Raw genomic sequence first — 21,671 nt, 5'->3', positions numbered from 1 at the left:
TGTGTGACCAATAAGATGTCAAAGAAATGCCCTTCCTAGTGTGTGTTACTGATTAAGAACTGTTTTCTTTTAACCATTCTAACTAAATTTGAGTCAAACATCAACACATATAAAATTATGGTGGGAAATATTGTGAACTTGAAATCAGGTAAAAGCTCAGAGGCAACACTATGGGTAATGAAACAGGTGACTTTCCCCCAGCTTCCTCCTTTGCTAAGCCTTCTTGATAAAGATCAGACTGTTATTCTGTTTTAAACCAGAGTGCATTTGTCTTCTTATAAACATGTATTTAATAAGGAACTCAAGGTTGTTTTCATGCCATTTATGAAAAAAATTCTACAAGATTAAAACAAACAAACTTAAATTGCTAAGATTCCAGGAAAACTAAGACTGTTCCTTGTTATTCAATGAACATATAATTTTTTGAAGATATTTTGTTTACTTTGATTTCTTATGTAATAACAATTTCTTAGTTTCAACTGAGAGGTACCATGATGCAGGAGACAAAATGCTGGACTGGAAGTTAAGAAGATCATACCGATACTGAGTGGGAAGGTATCTCAATGGTCATCTATACTATCATTTTACAAAGAGGAAAACTGAGGCTGTAAGAGGTTAAGTGATTTGCTTGTGGTCACAAATGTTATAAGTGAAAGAGGAATGAGTAGACACTTACTAGCTTTGTGATCCAGGGGAAATCATTTAATCTCTCATAGCCTCAGTTTCCTCAATTGTAAAAAAAGGAGATTGGATTTAATGACCTCTAACATCTCTTCTAGTTTATAATCTATGAAATCCAGCATTCTTTCAACTGTGTCATGTTGCTTCTAAGTGCAACCCAGTTTTTGAACATTTTCTGACTGTCTATGGTAAGGCACTTCTCTATTGACTGAGCTTGCCACATTTACAAAATTATAGAAACAATAGACACAACACGATGTAATACCAAATGTCTCCACTGATGCTTGACAAACCTTCCCTGTCTCACTCTGAAAATGAAACTGAATCAAATGGACTATTAAATAGTGCAAGATCATCCTGTACTTGTAGAAACTGATCTCTGATTAAGTCCAGGTTCTACCACTTCCTAGTCATCTGATAACATAAAAGAGACAACCTCTTCGAGCCCCTGTTTCTTCATCTGTAAAACAGCAACAATAATACTGGTACTGTGTCCCCTGTTGGGTTGCTATAGAAGTATGGGTTTAAAGCCATTTTTTGAAGCATTTTCCAAGCGTAACCCTTTCCCTAATATTTCTGGGAAAGAGGCAGAGGCCAACTCTTTTTTTGTCAATTATATTCCATAGTGAGGACTAGAAGATATATAAACAAGTCAGAATTGTAAGAGCCATGTCTTGATCCTTGTTTGTTTGTTTTTGTGAGAATGATCTATGTGAGAAAGGGGAGAAGGGAGAAAGAAGAAGAGCTAGAGTGGTTTCTTCTCAGAAGTACTTGATTATTTTTATCTGGGAAAGGAGAGAATTAAAGCAAAATTGTAGTATTTACCCTAGAAACTGGAAGATGAATTTGATTTTGTGTTGTCAACTATATATATGTATGCATACACATATGTATATGAGTATGTATATGTGTGTATGTATGTATACACACACATATGGTATGAATGGCATATACCTCATATACATATATACAAACACATATACATACACGCATTTGGTATATACCATTGACATGGGAAGATAGGTACAGGACTTGAATGATTTGGGCAAGGACATTAGGATGCATGACTCAATTTCTCTCCACTTAACCATCTTTTCTTCCTAAATACCACAGGAAATATTCCTTCCTGGCCCATTTGTGTGGCATGAATGAATTTTCCAAAGGCCTTCTACAAGGTCCTCTTTTATTCATAATTTTTTGTATTTTGATTACATTCTGCTTGGTCAATTTCAAGTATGAGTGAATTGCATGTGGAACATTTCTGAGTGTCACTGAGTTGTACTTGACATTTTAGGGTCCCAATAGCTTGAGCTACTCAGAAAGGTTTGTTGTACTCTAAATGCCATGGGCAATTCGGTAGCAATGGAAAATGGAATAGGTAGTTATATTGTATCCTAAACTGGCCACATAGACCCTCAGGAAGTGACCTTGTTCTTTTTAATCATGTATGAGCAACATGAGAATTTACAAATTGGAAGATATGGCTAGATAGAGCCTTGTCTTTTTGCATGTGTGTGTAGCTTGTAAAGTACAATTTTGCTAAGTCACTCCAATCCACATCAGGTACAAATTTCTATCTTTTATGTTTATTTTTTAAATCAAGATCCCATTACTGAAGAATGTTTTAATTTTGGCTCATTTGTTCATTTTCTTGAAGTTTATACTGTAGGTGGGGTTGTTATTCTTTTTCCTTTATTCTTGAAGAGGACCAATGACATCAGCAGGATGATGTCTAGACTTGCAAGTGAATTGGATTTAAGTGAGGTTGGACTGTGAGGAGGAAGGAAGAGAAAGGATAAAGGGAAAAGAAAAGATGAAAGGATATTTGAAAATTGGGGCTTATTAAAGGCTGTTCTATAAGAAAATCATAATGTTAATTGATTATATTATTGAAAAGTAAGATTAAACTTACATAAAGGTAATAGCAGTAAAAAATTCAAAATCCTTGCCTTTTTGCAAGCAAAAGGGAATGAGTTTAGTATTTTTCTTTTTCTTTAACAAGGAATCTTTCTGGAAGTCATGGGGGAGGGTGAAAAGCCTTCCTTTGTTCCCATATTCTGAGTCAATTGAAATAATGTTTAGTTTTATGTTTGGAAGATATTGGCTACTAAAGCAGTGGAATTCTAGGCCATTTTATTTAGTCTCTTCCCCAAATCTTCAATGTAGAGCTTAGAATGGCTTAGGAACTTGAAAGCTAGGTAGCTCCCTCAGACATTCTGAATAATCCCAAAGTCTCACTCCTTAACAGGGGGTTCTTCACTTGGGAACTAGGAACTTTAATTTTAATATTTTGATAACTCTTTCAACATATTTGGTTTCCTTTGTAATCCTATGTATTTAGTTTGATGCATTTAAAAACAGTAATTTAATAAGGGGTCTTCAGGCTTCACCAGAATGACAAAGGAATCTATTACGAAAAAATGGTGAAAAAACCCCATGCTTTTCACTAAAGCCATAGTTTCTTGTTCTTCAATTTTCAATCTACCTTATGCCTTCAGGCATTAATTTCTTCATTTCTGTTCTTTTTCATTTTCTCATCTCCTCTTCAGTCTTTATAGTTTGGGAAAACAGTAGTTACCACAAAACAAATCTCTTCTACTCATATTCAAACTAGAGTCTTTCCTGGGAGAGTACAGAAGAGCTAGAAAATGATCACACTCAGAGTTGTCTTATCTCTGGGCTCTCATTTCTGCCTCATCTTTTGATTCTGTGATCTCCCTGAGCTGTGTTTTTGGACATCTGAAGTAATACTGTGGACATGTGTGGGATACTGCGGAATCAGTGTATACCCCACGGCCATGTAATCCAACAATTAGCTGAAAAATAATTCCCTCCACAAAGTATCCAACATGTTTTTAATCCAGTCTTTGCCTGAAGAGATCCAATAAGGGAGGAGCCAATGAAAGTGATTCTTATCCTTTTATTACTCTCCTTTCTCTCCCTAACTCAAAGTATGTAAACCCTGGAGATGAAGTTTTATGACTTTTTATTGTGTCCCAACAAGACCTGTGCTGATTCACATCTTTTAATTGAATGGGTGGCTTTCTGGGAAACTGTGGTAAATCTATTTCACCGAGCTGCCAAAGCTTTGGAGGAAAATTAGAGAGATATGCTATAAAATGCCTACCCTCCAAAAGAAAAAGGCTATTAAGTATTAAGAAAGAATTGTTAATGAGAAAAGTATATAGCATTATGAGAACAGCATGACCAACAATATTATAATGAAATTTAAATGAATAAAAACATTAGCCTTTTTGGAAAGTAATATAGCTTACTGGAGGAAAAAAGAGGAACAGAAGAAGATTCTAGAGGTTCTAGTTTTAGTTTAGCTACCACTATTGATTTTTGACTTGGGGCAGGGTTTACTTTTTGGGAAACTAGGTGGCATAGTTGATAGAGTAATTGGCCTGGAGTCAGGAAGACCTGAGTTCAAATATCACCTCAGGCACTTCCTAGCAGTGTGGTCCTGGGCAAGTCACTTAATCCTGTTTGCCTCAGTTAAAAGGAAAAAGCAAACCACTCCAGTATCTTTGCCAAGAAAGTTCCCAAGGGGGTGAGTGAAGAGTCGATTGAACAACAACTTACTTCTCAGTTTCATTGCTAGGATCAGGTAAAGGAACTAGTGTAGTTTAGCCTTAGAAGAGAAGACTTAGGGGAAGGAACTGTATTAACAATTACTAAAATGTATTAAAATAGGGGGCAACTAGGTGGCACAGTGAATAGAGCACTGGCCCTGGATTCAGGAGGACCTGAGTTCAAATCCGGCCTCAGACATTTGACACTTACTAGCTGTGTGACCCTGGGCAAGTCACTTAACCCCCATTGCCTCAAAAAAAAATTCAAAAAAATGTATTAAAATAGTATTAAAATACTTTAAGTATTTGAAAAGCTAGCACATGAAAGAGAGATTAGATAGACTTGTTCTGTTTGGTCTCAGAGGCATGGGAATTATAAAGAAGTAAATTGGAGTTGGAGATTAAGGGAGAAAAAGGAAACTAAACTTCCTAACAATTACATCTGTACAGATAGAGAACAAATGGTCTGTCTTACTAGGTAGTTTTTACATTAGCTGGTTAATGAGATTCCTTCCAACTCGTAAAATCTTTGCTTTTGAGACTTGAATTTTTATATTTTGAAATGGGAATCAGTAAGATAGTAATAGTTGCTGTCCACTTAATAGATACATTGTAGGAATAAATGAAATAAAGTATTCTGTAAATCCATACAGGTATTTTATTAGTCAATGATCCAAGGTGAGAGAGGTAGTCATATATTATGGAAAGAGCACCAGGCAAGTCAAATTATACCTTAGACTCTAGAGAGCACTATAAGCATAGGTAAGTCATTTAACTTTTCTACGACTTAATTTTTCCCATCTGGAAAATGGAGATGATAATGATACTTCACTAACTACCCTGTCAGTGTTGTGAGGAAAGTTCTTTGCGAAACCTAAAGTACTCTATAAATGTCATTATTAAAGTTTGTATTACATTTTAATCATTTTTTCTTTTTATTATAAGCTAAATAAGCACCAATATGCAAACACAAATAAATTAAAAAAAAACCCAACCCAAAATGGGATTCTGTTTGAAAGTGTGTACTTCTATTATGTCAGGTTTTTAAAGTGCATGTCAAATTTAACAAGGCCCAGATTGTCTTGTTTAATCTTATCTCCCTCTTAACTCTTTTTTGTAATGCCTTATTGGTGTTTCTCTCTCTGTCTCTGGCTCTCTCTCTACCTTCCTCTTCTCTTTCTCTCCTCCTCCCTCCTCTCTGCTTACCTTCTCCTGCTCCCTCCTCTCCCTCTTTGTCTACACACACTTTGTCTCTTTCTTTGTGTTTTTCCCTCTCTCTTTCTTCCCCTCTCACTTCCCCCAGTCTTCTCTCCAGCTCTGTCTTCTGTGTGTCTTCTCTCTTTCCTTCTGTGTCTTCTCTCTCATTTCTTTTTATAACTATTACATTGTTTTATTATGTTGGAGATTTACCTCTGTATACAATAAAACTTTGTCATAATTCCCTCACTTATACCTGCTTTTGCCACTCCAGTAATTCAGATTGCTTCAGGTTGAATAACGCTCTCTTATTTATATTGAGTTATATGCAGCATAACATAGTAAGTATTTCATATGAATTGATAATGTTTACCATCTCCTCCCTTCCTCCCCTTACCCCCACCAAAAAAAGAATTTATTATGACAGTGTACACATCCAGTTACAGTCACATCCATGCTAGAGAAGTATAAAATTGGGGCAGTATTCTTTTCAAAAAGATTTCAGGCTTTTCTGTCACAATGGGATGGGCATGTGTAAGCATGACTATCTATTGGTAAAATTAGCTAAAAAATGCTAGATCTTAATAGTATGTGGTCTCAAATATTCCCCCCTACCCTCAACTCATAAAAACAATGCTGACCGTAACATAATGAGTTTCTGCTGGAAGCTCTCAAATGATTTATCAATGTACTTAGTATTTGCATTTCCAAATAGTAGAAATTAAGTAAATGTGTAAAGATTTCTAGGGCATTTGGCACCAGTGATTTCCGCATCAGCACAGTAGTGCAGCAGAAAGAAGCCTGGCCCAATAGTTGCAAGATCTGGGTTCTAATCCCTGGTTCTGCCTTAAGTTAGCAATGTGATCTTGGTCTTGCAGATTAAGTGTTCTCCCAGTTCTATAATTTACAGAGTCCAAGCCCTCAAACATGTAATCAAGTAAAGAAGGTAACACATATGAGTGCAACAAAAAGAGGGAGAGGGAACTTTCTTAAGAGGGCAATTAAGGAAAGCTTTATGGAAAAGGCAGTATGTGAGCTGGGCCATGGAGCAAGGGAAGGAATTCTTAACACAGAAAGTCTGGACGAATATGTCAATGTCTCCTATATAAGACCTTAAATAAATTTTATTGTTGGTTAATAACCTTTCTCTTGTATAGGTCACTAAATGTTCTCAAGTATTCCAGAAGGAAAAAAGAAACAAAAAACAAATAAACAAAAAAATGGGGCAGCTAGGTGGCGCAGTGGGTAGAGCACTGGCCCTGGAGTCAGGAGTACCTGAGTTCAAATCCAGCCTCAGACACTTAACACTTAGTAGCTGTGTGACCCTGGGCAAGTCACTTAACCCCAATTGCCTAACTAAAAAAAAAAAAAAAGTATTCCAGAAGGGTTAACCTTAACCTTTACAGTTACAGCAAAGCCTGGACACACTAGCTAAAGCTTATGTTGTTTGATTTTTACTTGCTTTCCAACTTGTAGTTAGCAAACTCCATTAATGTAATTCTAGTATTGTGCTTAATGACGACCATTATCCAAAACCACGAAATGGCTGGGAAATCAAGCTATGGATTTAAAATCTCTAAGAGCATCATATTAAAGAAATGAGTAAATCTGTTGGAATTAACTGAATACAAATTCAAAAAAAATTCCCAGAGCTTTAACTAACCATGATCCTTCTGAAAATTCTAAATGTCATAGGAAAAGCTTTGAAAAACAATATTCTGATTCTGTATTTAGAATGTTTGCTTTAATATAGGAATAAAAATATATACGGCTGGAGCAGGTAGGTGGCGCAGTGGATAGAGCAGCGGCCCTGAATTCAGGAGTACCTGAGTTCAAATCCGGCCTCAGACACTTGACACTTACTAGCTGTGTGACCCTGGGCAAGTCACTTAACCCCCATTGCCCTGCAAAAAACCCCAAAAAACCAACCAAACAAAAAAACCCCAAACAAAACAAAAAAAAATAAAAAATAAATATATATATATAGGGCTTCTTTCCTCAATCTCAAATGAAAGTGTACACCTTTGAACTATTTAGATTTTTCTACCAATACCTGTTAAAGAGGAATGAAGTATATGACACTTGCTAAAAACCTGCTTCATCCTGTCATCATGGTCTGGAGTAACTGATTTCTTGATGGTCATGCCAGGGCAACAATAAGAAAATCAAGACCTCAGCTCAGGTCTTCCTGCCACTAAGTCCACAGCTCTTTCCAGTGAACCACTTCCTAGTGATTTCTTTGCCTTGCTTTTATTACTGTGAACACAATTTCTTAATTTTTTTTTGAAAAACAATTAAATACCATGCTTTCATCAGTGATAACCCCTTTTACAAAAGTTAAAAAGCACTCCTTTGGCATTTAATTTTTGAAGAATTTTGTAAAAATAATTGATTTTTCCTAATCCAGAATATTTTTTCTTCAAATGTCAAGAATGTTTCACCAGCTTCATGCTTTTTTTTAACCAAACATTTCTCTTTCTTTTCTTTTTTTCTTTTTCTTTTCTTTTCTTTTGTTTTTGCAGGGCAATCAGGGATAAGTGACTTGCCCAGGGTCACACAGCTAGTAAGTGTCAAGTGTCTGAGGCCGGATTTGCACTCAGGTCTTCCTGAATCCAGGGCCGGTGCTTTATCCACTGTACTACCTAGTTGCCCCGCTGGCCTTGGTGAACCTTACTCTGATCCAGATGAGAAATGAATCTCTTTTAATAACTACTATATATTTGGACACCCCCTACATTTGCCAGTTGGTACCTAATTGTAAATAGACATGAGAACCAAGGCAAATGTGGAAATGACAAGTAATCCCTCTTACCTAGGTGTGTGGGTGTGGCAATCTGCCACCAAATAAATTAATGGAGGTTTAGGCTTGTATACATAGTCCATGTCAGTCAAGAGTAAAGTCTAAAGGTTTATTAATTTTAAGCCGAAAAGGCCTTTGGCTTTGCAGATGGATTAAAATTTGTTTCTGACTATTATACATCCTGGCACTTAGGAGACACACAGGTAGAGTACAGTGACAAGTCTCCTCTTTCTGAATTTTCTAGCATGATGCTAAAAATAGCAAGAGGCATTGTGCCCTGGTAGATACAGTCAAGAAGGCCCGGGCTCAAGTATGGGTTTATATACTGGTTGTGTGACTCTGGTCACTCTCCACTCTCAACAGTTATAAATTGCAGAGAAGATGCTGATCTGAAGTGGTAGAGGGAGTTTCTTCATATGGAATTCCCTTATACCAATGAAATCAAAGGACTAGTTAAAAGAAGAAAATAATAATTTATATTTCTCTAGTGCTTTTAGGTTTATAGAGAATCTTCTTCACAAGAATTCTCTCTATGAGCTACATAGCACAAGTATTCTTATCCTGAAGTTGAGCTAAATCAAGTGCCCATTCTGACACAGATATCCATTTGATGCAAGATTTTAACCCAAGTTTCTGGATTTTGGTTCAGGACTCCAAAGTAGTCCAAAGTCCTTTTCTATGCATTTAAAATTTCTCACATTTGGGCACTAACATTGCCGGCCTCTTCAATAGCCAAACCACACGCTATTTACACTCCTAGAAAATAGATTTCATTTTCTCACCATCCTGCTTTTGCTTATTATTTTTGCTTAAAATCGTTACCCTGTTCTTGCTACACATTTATGGCTATTGAAATTCTACTCATCCTTCAAAGCTCAACTCAAGTGGCACCTGTTTAATTTCTATTTCTCTCTCTCTCTCTCTCTCTCTCTCTCTCTCTCTCTCTCTCTCTCTCTCTCTCTTTCAGGACAATGAGTGCTAAGTGACTTGCTGAGGGTCACACAGCTAGTAAGCGTCAAGTGTCTGAGGCCACATTTGAACACAGGTCCTCCTGAATCAAAAGCCAGCGCTTTATCCACTGCACCACCTAGCTGCCCACCTGTTTAATCTCTATGTTCCCTTAGCTACCACCTTCATCTTTGACTTGGAACTCAAGCACCCATCCCTGGGCCCTGGGCTTCTGGTTGGTAAGTACTCACCTTATCTTGCCTAGATCTAGACCCAAAACACAATTCTCTGGCCATCTTCATGCCTTTGAATCCTCCCCACCCCCCACCCCATAAATGTGGCTCTGACAAGAGTAATCAAATCAAGACTAGCATTTCTGGAAAGGACAATTTCTCTTTGCCTCCAAACATCTCCATGCCCTCTGACTTCTCTTTGCCTTCTATCCACCATCAGTCCTCTTCCATCTCCTCATGTTTCCCTCCTCCCTTTCCTCTTTTTCCTTTTCTCTCTTTTCTTCTCCTTCTCCTCACTGTCACCCCTCACTACCATCTATCTATCTACTACTATCTACTATCTCTACTATTTATCTTTCTATCTATCCATTCATCCATTGTGTAATATCTGTCCATGTATATATCCTTCTATTATCTTTCTCTACTCTATTTATCCATCCATCCATCCATATCACCTAACTATCCATCCTTCTATCCATCTTTCCATCTGTCTGCCTGTCATCTATCTATCTGCTTCCTCAATCAGAAGTTCCTTGAAGGTAAGGACTTCCTTGCTTTCTTCTGTTTGTGTCCTCAGTACTTAGCACAATGTCTGGTACATAGTTTGAACTTAATAACTACCTTTTTACTTATTCATTCTTCACTAATTCTTACTTGATCACCAGAAAAGTAATTTTGTCTCTGGTGAATTCCTACAGCCCTCTCTTTGTATTTCATCTTTCATATTCTACCTGATATGAGAGTTATTTGTGCATTCTTTTTTCTTCCTTAAGAAGATTATATCTTCTTAAGAGCAGGGACCATGTCTTATTCAGCTTTGTTTCCCCCATTTGGATGAATGCCTTCCATAGAGTAAGCATTCAATAAATATTTCTTGAATCACTAAATAAATGAGTTTGAAATTTGCCAAGTTTTACACAACAAACTGGTGGAAAGTACCAAATTAAACCCACTAGGAAATGGCATCGACTACAACAAAAACATATCTCACAGTTCCAGGTGATGTCATCTTGTAGGGGAGCCAGACAGTCAAAAGCTATGGAAATATCTAGGTTTGTTGTCAAATAATAGAAGTAAATGAAGGAAGATGAAGAGCTAAAGATGAGTAGAATGCCTGAGCCAAGTAAAATATAGCAAAGTTGTTTCTCCCCTGTACACCCCACCCCACTTTCCCCCCACCTCCAGCACACACACACACACACACACACACACACACACACACACACACACACACTCCTCTGTTGCTGGGGAAGAAATATTACCAAAATGAGATTAGCCTGATTTGCTTCAAATTACTTAAGATTTTAAAATGATCTAAAATAATGGAACTAGTGACAATAATTAGATTTATAAAACTTCTAGAAGAAAAATACAAAGAAAAAAACCTGTCCTTGACTCCCTTAGTTATATTTTTACTGAGTTTGTGGACAATAAAATAGTTTAATTTATTCGACTTGTATCACATAAGTAGATCAGAACTTAATTCCCTGCTATCTTCTGTGGAATTATATTCCATGGTTGATTTATTAAAAACAATCTCTTCTGAATGAAGAACTAGCATTAGAGTCTAATCAGTTAACCTTGTTTTTCTTCTCCATTGTGTTTCTGAAGAAAACTAAATGGAGCATAAATCACCATTTTTTTCTTTATTATGCCATACTTTCCAAGACCAGGACTTGCACATGCACACACACACACACACACACACACACACACACACACACACACATTTACCTTGAGCTATATAAGGTGTGGTCTCCTCTCTAATGGGAACACTACTTGGTCTTGGGGCTGGGGCAGGAGGTCTGTTTATAATGAAAGACCTCCCACCTATTTTCTTCTTTATACTTCCATTGGCCAAGATTATGTCATACTCGTTTTCTTCAGTTTCTGCAGAGGCGTAAGGGTCTTCCTCTTCTTCTTCCTCGTTCTCTTCTTTCATTTCCTTCTCCCTTTTCAGCTCATCTTCTGTCTCTTTTTTAGCTCCAAGATCACACCAGGCCTGGCTTCGTTCACATTGTCCTTCTAGTATTTTCCCTGCCATAAAAGATTTAGGATGCATTTAGTCTCATGTTAAATATGGTACTAGTAATGCATATTACATGCATTGCATTCTCCAACCAGTTTACTTTAAGACTACATGGAAAAAATACAAAGGAAATTCGGTCAGTCAGTAAGCATTTAGGCATTTACCATGTGCCAAGCACTAGATATTTGTTCTGTGCCAGATGGTAGCCAGATAGCTCAGTGGATAGAGTGCTGGTCCTGGAGTCAGTAAGCCCTGAATTCAAATTTGGCTTCAGATACTTTACTAGCTATCTGACCTTAGGTGAGTCACTTAACCTCTTTTTGCCTTAATCCACTAGAGAAGGAAATGGGAAACCATTCCAGTATTGTTGCTAAGAATACTCCATGGACAGTATGGACCACAGGATCATGAAGAGTTGAACAGGACCGAACAACTGAATAACAAAAGTGTACCAGCAATGGATGGGCATTCAAAGAAAGGCAAACACATGGTCCCTCCCTTCAAGGAGTTCACATTTCAATGCAGGGCGATGATATACAAACAACTCTTTACCTACAAAACCTATGCGGAATAAATAGATGTCAATCTCAGAGGGAAGGCCACAGTATTGAATACTGAGATAGAAGACAGGAAAGGCCTCTTCCAGAAGTTAGAATTAGTTTTGTCTTGAAGGAAGTCAAGGAAGCAAGAAGATTCGGGGAAGAGAAGGTTGGGAGATGTAATATAATGTGTAATAATGACAAAGTCACATGTTTTTCTAGATTGTAGAGTGTGTGGAGGGGAATGATGAAGGGCTTTCAAAAGCAAATGGAGCATATTTGATCCTCTAGGTAAAAGGGAGGCATGGGAGTTGATACAGTCCGTGGGCTGGGCATTTGACACATGCTAAGACCTGTACTTCAGGAAGATCACACTGGCTACAAAGATCTCATTGCAGGATGGATAAGAATGGGGACAATATGATACATACAGACAATCAGTAGGATTTTGCAATAGCCTGCTTAGGAAATGATGAGGGTCTGTCCCAAGGTATGGCCAAGTCTCCTGCCCTCAGTTTCTTCACCTGCACTTCTCAGAATTGTGTGAGAATCAAATGACATAAATATAAAAGTACATTGACCAGAGAGGCATTTTAGAAGGAAGGATACTTACTGCTGTTCAAAATGTCTATAATGATCGATGTATAAATTGTTATCACTAATGAGCATATTTTTCTTGATATGGAGGCTTGATGGTTTCTAATAATAATTAATCCAATTATAACTACCCCCACTAGGGAAAACAATGAGGTATGGTGTTACTCTATTCTATTGCTTTTAGTTAAATGGTACTTAAGCAGGGTCAGGTTTTTAATGTGCTCCAAACATGTCTTTTTCTCTGCAGGAAACTCAAATTCTTTGACTTCTCTTGTGACTCTAAAATACAGTTTTTGAATGGGTCTATTTCAGGTACCTTCCATGACAGGTGAATTATACCACAAAGTCAAATAGAGGAACTCCTTTTTAGAATTTCTTCTGATTTTTCAAGCACAATTTCAAACTATATTTACATGTGAACTGTATAGAGCAGCGAGGTAGAGCAGTGGGTAGAGCAGTGGCCCTGAAGTTGGGAGGACCTGAGTTAAAATCTGGCTTCAGATATTTATGAGCCATGTGATCCTGGGCAAGTCACTTAACCCCAATTGCCTTAAACATCCTGGGCTATCGCCAGTCATTAGAATAACATATCTTGCCACTGGACCCAGATGGCTCTGGAGGAGAAAGTGAGGCTGGTGATTGTGCACAGTACTTCCTAAATTAAATTTAAGTAACATCATCTGTCATGGTCATCTTTGATAATGAAAGACTGCTACCATTATCATCACCACCACCACCACCACAAAAAACAACAAACATAGAGCAACAGTATGAAGTTATGGAAAAAGCTGAGAACTTAGGATCATAAGAGATCTAGAGACCTCAGTTTCTTTATCTGGTATTGTGATTTACTTGCATTATGAAAGGAACACAAGAGGATATCTGACAGCATTACCTAGAGAGTTACATGAGTTAGAGGAAAACTCTTAATTTATTGTTATTTAGAATTTTCCCCAAGTTACATGTAAAAAAAAAACAATTTTTTTTCACATTCATTTTTTAAAACTTTGTGTTCCAAATTTTCTTTTTCCCATCCTCCTCAACCCTCCCTAAGAAATCAAGCAATTCAATATAAGTCGTACATGTGCAGTCATGCAAAACATCTACACATTAGTCAGGTTGTGAAAGAAAACAGACAATAACTTTAGAAAGAGGAACAAACAAAAAAAAATATCCTTCAATCTTTATTCATATACCTTCAGTTGTTTTATCTGTTGATGGTTTGCATTTTTCATATGTCCTTCTGATAGCACCCTGCTCATCATTTCTTTCATAATTATTATTACTAATTTTATTACCCTCCATCCTATTCCTTCCCTTTGATATTTACTCTATGGTCTATCTTCTTGAAAGAAAGGGACAGGCTAAGACATCTGTGTTTTCTAAATTGATAAAATTATACATACTTCCAAAAAGGATGTAGGAGATATACTTTCTCATGTTCTTTTTGGGATTAGTGATTTCATTGGTTCCCTGTGGAAGACACAGGATTTAGCTAGCACTAAAGATGACGATTAGTTTCAAATTTTACTTTGAAGTATGTCTAAAAGTGGACTTCACTCTAAAACAAAACTGAATGATGAAAACCTAGATTTTCAAAAGTGGTAAATAAGGGAGTTTTAGATAAAGGATTTGCCACTGTTGTCATTTAATTCCATTCAAATATATTTGTTCAATTCAATTCATAGAAATGTAATTTGTTGTATGAACAATTTGTCTGCCATGTAGCCATTGTGTAAAACAAGTCCTATTTGTATTAATAACATCATTTCTAGTTAAAAAAAAAAAAAAGAAAGAAAGGGACAGGGTGAACCCTATCCCTCCTCGAAAGTGTTTTTCTTTTTACTGACCCCTCCCCCAATCTGCCCAACCTTCCTTCACCTCTTCCCCCCTCCTTATTCTCTTCCCCTCCAACTTTTTATCAGGGCAAAAAAAATTACCATACCTACTTGAGTGTGTGTTATTTCCTCTTTGAGCCAAATCTGATGAGAGTAAGGCTCACTCACTCCCCCCACCTTGTTCGTTCCCCATCTTCCCCTCCACTCCACAAACTTTTTCTTGTTTATTTTATGTGAGCTACTTTTCCCCAGTCTAACTCTCCCTTTCTCTTTCTTCCAGAGCATTCCTCTTACCCCTTTATTTTAAAGATATCATCATGGGTCAGCTAGGTGACACAATGGACAAGGCACCAGCCCTGGACCCAGGAGGCACTAAGTACAAATCTGACTCCAGACATAAGCCACCCTACCCTGCATGCCCCACAAAAAACTGGTGATAAACAGGAAAAAAATGCTTTACACATATCATCCCTTCCTATTCAATTCACACCTGTGCCCTCTAAGTATATTCCTTTCAGCTGCCCTAAAACTGAGAAAGGTCTTATGAGTTAGAAATATTATCTTCTCATGTAGGAATGTAAACAGTTTCACCTTTTAATATCTAGGGGAGAACTCTTAGTGAGTTGTTGGAGGAATGATAATCATTGTTTTGGTTTCAGCTTTGCAAAATCATCACCAAGAGAGAAAAGAGTGATTAAAAGGTGATTTTTTTTTTCTGTGTGTCTACAGACTTTTACATGTGAATTAAGGCTTGAAGGATCCTCCTTTCTCACTGATCAGTAGGGTGTCAGCGTGTGAATCTTTACTTGAGAAAAAATATTTTGGAGGGAGAATTAGGCAGAAAGGAAGGGGCTTATTTATAAGAGGGTGGCATGATTTTGGGGGGAATATTATGATAGTATAAGATGATGTTTGTAGGATCATAGTTCTGGAGCTGGAAGGTACCTCAGTCCCTTGCTCTCATTTTACAGATGAAGAAACAGAGGCCTGGTTAAGAAAATGACTTGCCTATGGTCAAACACTAAGCATCAGAGGTGGGATTTGAAAGTATTTTTGACTAAAGAGATATTTTTTTCCCCACTGTAGATATAAGTATGAGGTATAATCAATTCAGTTCAAGTCAGTTCAGTTCAATTTACAGTTATCAAGTGCCTAATAAGTAGCCAACACTGACTTTTTAAAGTCTCACTGTGATTTGGCTTTTCCACTTCTGAATAATTTGCAATTTTGAAATTTTGACCTATTGACTTGTCTTCCCCTGGCCAGTATCCCAAGGTGAAATCAGATAAATGTGTGGGGAGCATTTTTCTCATTTTTTAGGAGAATATGTCAAATACCTTATCTTTTAGAACATCTTTACCAAGTTGTTCAAACTATTCTCTTTCTCGCTGACCTACTTGTTTCTTTTCCCTACCCTGACTCATACCCCAATCAATTATAAGAGCTGGATTTGATAAAGGGGGATAGCATCTTTTAATTATAATTTTATATCTCACCACTTGACTCAGGAACTTGTAATGACCTCGACTTAAATGCCCATGAAAAGCATCATTAATGAAAACCAACAACCATCACACTATTTGGAATTTACAAGGACACATGCATTTTATTATGTTTATTATATTCTTATATTTATTAAGCATTTTATTATAGACTGAGAAACGATCCTTTCTCACTGCCCCTTCAAACCTTATGGAAGAGGGAACTCAGGGACAACAACAGCCCTGCTTCAAAAGGTTAAGTGACTTGGCCAAGGACATAAGAATCTACACAATTTTCTACATTCTCCAATCACACTTTCACTAGTCTCTCTTTATTCCAATACCATTTATTCACCACTTACTGTGTACAGAGCACTGAGAGTGATACATAGTTTAGATAAGGCCCTGCCCTCATGGAGTTTTGAGTCTGGGGGTGGGAAAAAGACACAAACATAAATAACTATAATGCAAGATTATAGGAAAAGGGTATTGACGAGTTGAGAAACAAAGCTGTGTCAAGTAAGGGGGAATGATGTCATTAATATATATATATCTCAAATATATATATCAAACATATATATATATATATATATTTGGTAGATCTACTCTATCTACTAATATATACTAATAGTTAAGAAAAAACAAATTTCCTTGATGGCTATATATATATATATATATATATATATATATATATATATATATATATATATATATATAAAATACATTAAAAATGTATACATGGTTGATATATATTTGATACACATATCTATGTATCTATACCTATATCTATATATTTATATCTATATAACCATCAAGGAAATTTGTTTTGCTTGACTCTTAAAATTTCTTTTTCTTTCTTTGTTTTTTTGTTTCTTTTTCTTGCACGGCAATGAGGGTTAAGTGACTTGCCCACGGTCACACACTAATAAGTGTCAAGTGTCTGAGGTCAGATTTGAACTCAGGTCCTCCTGAATCCAGGGCCAGTGCTCTTTCCACTGCACCACCTAGCTGTCCCCGACTATTAGTATTTTTAAAAAGAAATCTATTCTTTTTTACAATGGGTTGGGAGGTGGGAAAGCAAGAGGACAGATATTTGTTAATTTAAAAAGGAGAGGTGAGGGTGGTGCTATGGGTGTGAAAAGTTTCATGCATTTTTTTTTTTTAGTGAGGCAATTGGGGTTAAGTGACTTGCCCAGGGTCACACAGCTAGTAAATGTTATGTGTCTGAGGCCGCATTTGAACTCAGGTACTCCTGACTCCAGGGCTGGTGCTCTATCCACTGCGCCACCTAGCTGCCTCCAGTTTCATGCATTTTCAAATGAGGTTACTGTGTTGTTTTACTTAATTATTTTATTTTATAATGAAACCTCTCAGAAAGTAGGAGTAATCTGTATAAGTTTATAATGTAAAAACCAAACACATCAATGAAACTTTAAAAAAAATGAAGTGGAGGGCCATTAAGGAAGCATTCATATAAAATAAAGCATTTGTGTTAAGGGTTCCTTAATTGGGGGTCTATACACTTTTTTAATACTCAAATGACTCTTTCACTGTAATTGGTTCCCTTTATAATCCTATGATTTTTATTTTAAGCATTTAAAAATTATTCTGAGAAGAGCCCATAGGCTTCATTAGACAGTCAAAGGGATCCATGATGCAATAAAGGCTAAGTAAGATTTTAAAAGGCAGGTTGGAGTTCAACTGGCAAAAATGAAGAAGGTTTGGGGGCAAACAGGTGGCACAGTGGATAAAATACTGGCCTTGGATTCAGGAGTACCTGAGTTCAAACCTAGTCTCAGACACTTGACACTTACTAGCTGTGTGACTCTGGGCAAGTCACTTAGCCCCCATTGCTGCCCCCCCCCCAATTTTTTTTTTAAAAAGAAGGTTAGCTAGCCTTAGAAAATAGGGTGAGGAAGGACACTGAGTGGAAAGAACAGAACAATGTGGTACTAGATGAAGAGAATAATCTGGTAAAAGGATTATGGAAGCCAAATTTGGGAGGCATGGCTGGCAACATAGGTACTGTGATGAAATAATGGGATTTAGCAGATACTCAAAGACCCCCCTGGAGATTAATCTAGACTGATTGAATCAAGTGAGAGAGATTGACTGCTGATTAAGCCTACTTCAAGTTAATTGGATTGTATCAAGTTAATTGGATTATAATCACACCTGGCTATCCCTTAAGAAGGTATTATTCTAGACTGTGAACTCAACTTGAGAACACCTTCAAAGCCAATGGATTTGGATGACGCCAACCAATCACCTTGAAGCAGTGTGTAAGGACCGCCTCTGTTCCAGATCTATAAAAAAGCTTCCACAAACAGCTTGCTAAGGGAGTTCCTTATTAAAGCAGGCTTGTGGAGGAGGACTTGAGGAAGAACCCAACCAGGCTGGAACTCTATGTGAGATAGGCCTTTTCTTAACTTTCTGAACTCCATGTTAATACCTGTATGCTTTAATAAATGTTTAATGCCCAAAGACTGGTGATGAAGCTTCTAATTTGAGGCGACCACAATTTAGATTTTAAACATCACAGTACCATCTTCACAACTCAGAAGTCCAGACCTTCAAGTGAATCTGGGTATAGCTTGGGCTTTCTTAGTCCTTGTTTTTCCCTTAGAACTTACTGCCTGCAGGACTTTGGGCATGTTACATAGGCTCCATTGCCCTTTCTAAGATGTTTACACCTGTAAATGAGGAGTCTACACTAACTGGTCTTTGAAATCTCTTCTAAGTCAATGGATCTTATGACCATTCCGTTTTAGAGAATTTTTCTATTTCTCCTTTTACTTATATAACTGTTCCTTCTTTGTCTCTACTGATTCCTCATCTTCATGAACCCTTGATATGGTCCTCCAAAGGTTCAATGCTGGTTCTCTTCTCTTTTTTGTATCTACTTTTTTCCCTTGGAAGACTCATTTGCTTTCATAGTTTCAACTACTATCTCTATGCAGATAACTCACACACATACACATATATATACACATACACACATATGTATATATACATTAACACATACACTCACATATATTTCTATATGTATGTGTATATACATGTAATGTATATGTATAAATATACACATGTATATATATCTTTAAATATATATGTCTGTCTATCTATCTATCTATCTATCTATCTATCTATCTATCTATCTATCTATCTATCTATCTATCTTTAAACTCTGAGCTCACATCTCCAGTTGCCTACAATACATCTTTGCCTGGATAGCTCACTGGTACCTCAAGTTGTGGTGGATAGAATACTAAGCTTTGTGTTAGAAAGACTCATTTTACTGACTTTGAATGTAGCCTCAGACACTTACTAGCTATGTGATTGTGGGCAAATCACTTAATCTTGTTTGCCTTGGTTTCCTCATCTGTCAAATGACCTGGAGGAGGAAATGGCAAACCACTCTATTATCTCTGTCAAGAAAACCCCATTTGAAGTTACAAAGAGTTGGACACAACTGAAGATGACTGAGTAATACTGCCACCACCTTCTCAACCTCGAGATGTCCCAAACTGAGCTTATTACCTTACCCCCTTAACCTGTGCCTTATTTTGAACATTTCTATCTAAGTTACCCCCATTCACCTAATCTTCCATGTTTGAAAACTTGGCGTTAATGCTTTCTCATCACTCCAGTCTAATCAGTTAACAGATCATAAGAATCACACCTCTACGATATCTAATACCTTTTCCTTTCTTCTCCATTACTATCTCCCTTTTAGTAAGGTCCTCATTTTCTGCATGCAATGTGTTCTTATTCCTCTGTTCTCTTTCCTCCTAATCCCTCCAATCCATTTTTTCTGCAAGAAAAATATGTTGTTCTTATATTAGAGATCTTATTATTTCACTCCTCTACTCACAAAGTTTCAGTGACCCCATACTGACTTTTAAGTAAAGTATAAATTCCTTTCTAACCTGGTGGCATCCTATTTTTCTACCCTTCATCATAGAATCATAGATCTAGAACTTTAAGAAATCTTATAAGTATTTGATTCTTTCATTTTACGGATAAAGAAACTGAGGCCCAAAGAAATTGAGTCTAAGGTGATACAAGTAGTAAAGGACAGAGCTGGGATCTGACTCCAAGTTCAGTGCATTTTCCCCTGAATCACACTCCTCGCCATGCATGCTTGGCTCTAAATATATTAGGTAACTCTCTGGCCCATGAACATGCCATATTTTGTGCTTTGACTGAAAGCATTTCATTCCAGATACCTTGAATTTACCATTTCCAAATCTTTATCTGTGTAATTCCTATTTGTTGAAGGTGGGAAGCTCAAATATTATCTAGCATCTTCATTATAGCATACTACATTTTGATCTAGAAGGAATGTTAGAGTCCACCAACTTCATACACCTCATTTAACAGATGAGGAAACTGAAGTACATAGAGATTAAGTGATTTGTCTAGTGTTACATAGCCAGTAAGTATCTGAGACAGGATTTGAACTTGGGTTTTTCTAGCTGCAAGTCTGGTGCTCCAAAAACTAATCCACACTGCCTCCATCAGATGCCAGTCATCTTTGGAGTTGGTAACTAGTTCCCCCTCCTAACTGTCATAATATCTTTGTTGTTGTTGTTGTTGTTGCTGCTGATGCTGCATTCATGCCTTATTATTCTATAATTCTAGAAATACATTGAAAGTAGGCACAAACTGTCTTTTCTTCATTACCTGTACTCTGTAGCCACTTAAAAATGTTTATTACATTCATTGTATTGTCTTGAAAACCAGGCCTTTGTCATATCTACGTTTGCACCAGCGCCTAGCAGAGTACCTCATCCAACAGTGACTTGCTAGATTGACTCAAATCTCACCTGGTAATAGGCAATGCGGCTTTTCTGGTCCAATGGGAGAAACCACAGCCCGAGGAGGGGGGAGTGGAGGTCTGTCAGAGAACAAGGGGTTTTGTGAATTCCCTTCTTGATCGTTCCCAGGAATAACAACATACAATTCATCCTCTGACTCAACCCCATTGCCGCTTTCCTGTCTGCTGTCTTCATCATCTTGTTCCTCTTCCTCTTCCTTTTGCTCTGCCTCTGCTTCCTCCTTGTAGATCTGCCCTCTTCCTTGATGGTGGGATGTATGCTGAATCATTGCTGTTTGGGAGAAGGACTGTATTATTTCATTTAAGATATACCATCTGGAAGCATTTCATGTTTCCCAGTTTCCCACAGAAGTAACCCCACTTCTAATAAAACTTTTATGAGCCAGTACAGTGGAAAGCTGTCAAATGCAGAACCAGGGTGAACAGCAGTTTCCGGTTTTTAAAATATTTACCAAATGAACAGTGAAAGCTTCCATCATATTTTGCCACCTCAGTACACAACATATTCATGCATATAATAATATTCTGATGCTGTCAACTTGTTGTCTGAGTGGAGTCTTATGTTTGATAGCATCACTGAATTTTTTATTTCAGCAGAAAATCTGACTTAATCAAATAAGTGATAAATACGAGATGACAAAGATGATGGCAATCATTGGCAAGCCAATCTTGACTTGCATGTGAATAAAAGGTCAGAAGAAAGTCCAGAGTTTTCAAATATTAATTCTTTTAATGAGTTTGGCCACATGCTTGTTTTAGATCTGGGTTCAAATCATAGCTCTTTCACTGTGAACTGACCTTAGTCAGGTCACTTCACTTTCCTCATTTGAAAATAAAGATTATCTTTTACCTATCATTGTATCTCCAGTAATTAGTGCTTTGTGGCACACAGTGCATGCCTAATAAGGGTATA

At 37.1% G+C, this 21,671-nt stretch overlaps 1 protein-coding gene across 2 annotated transcripts in view; it reads right to left on the bottom strand.

Annotated features, from left to right (window-relative positions):
* Window positions 1-21,671, bottom strand: part of BANK1 (B cell scaffold protein with ankyrin repeats 1) — a 426,375-nt gene that overhangs the window by 52,540 nt on the left and 352,164 nt on the right. For both annotated transcript variants that reach the window (XM_043969578.1, XM_043969579.1), the window contains exons 9-10: window positions 20,748-21,029; window positions 11,169-11,471 (exon numbers count right to left, since the gene is read on the bottom strand). In XM_043969578.1, the coding sequence (XP_043825513.1) occupies window positions 11,169-11,471; window positions 20,748-21,029 (585 nt within the window). The remainder of the gene's footprint in view (window positions 1-11,168; window positions 11,472-20,747; window positions 21,030-21,671) is intronic.

The sequence above is a fragment of the Dromiciops gliroides genome, chromosome 6 (assembly GCF_019393635.1).
Source record: "Dromiciops gliroides isolate mDroGli1 chromosome 6, mDroGli1.pri, whole genome shotgun sequence".
Taxonomy (NCBI): domain Eukaryota; kingdom Metazoa; phylum Chordata; class Mammalia; order Microbiotheria; family Microbiotheriidae; genus Dromiciops; species Dromiciops gliroides.
Note: the sequence above shows the minus strand (reverse complement) of the source record. Positions and strands in the feature narration are given on the sequence as shown.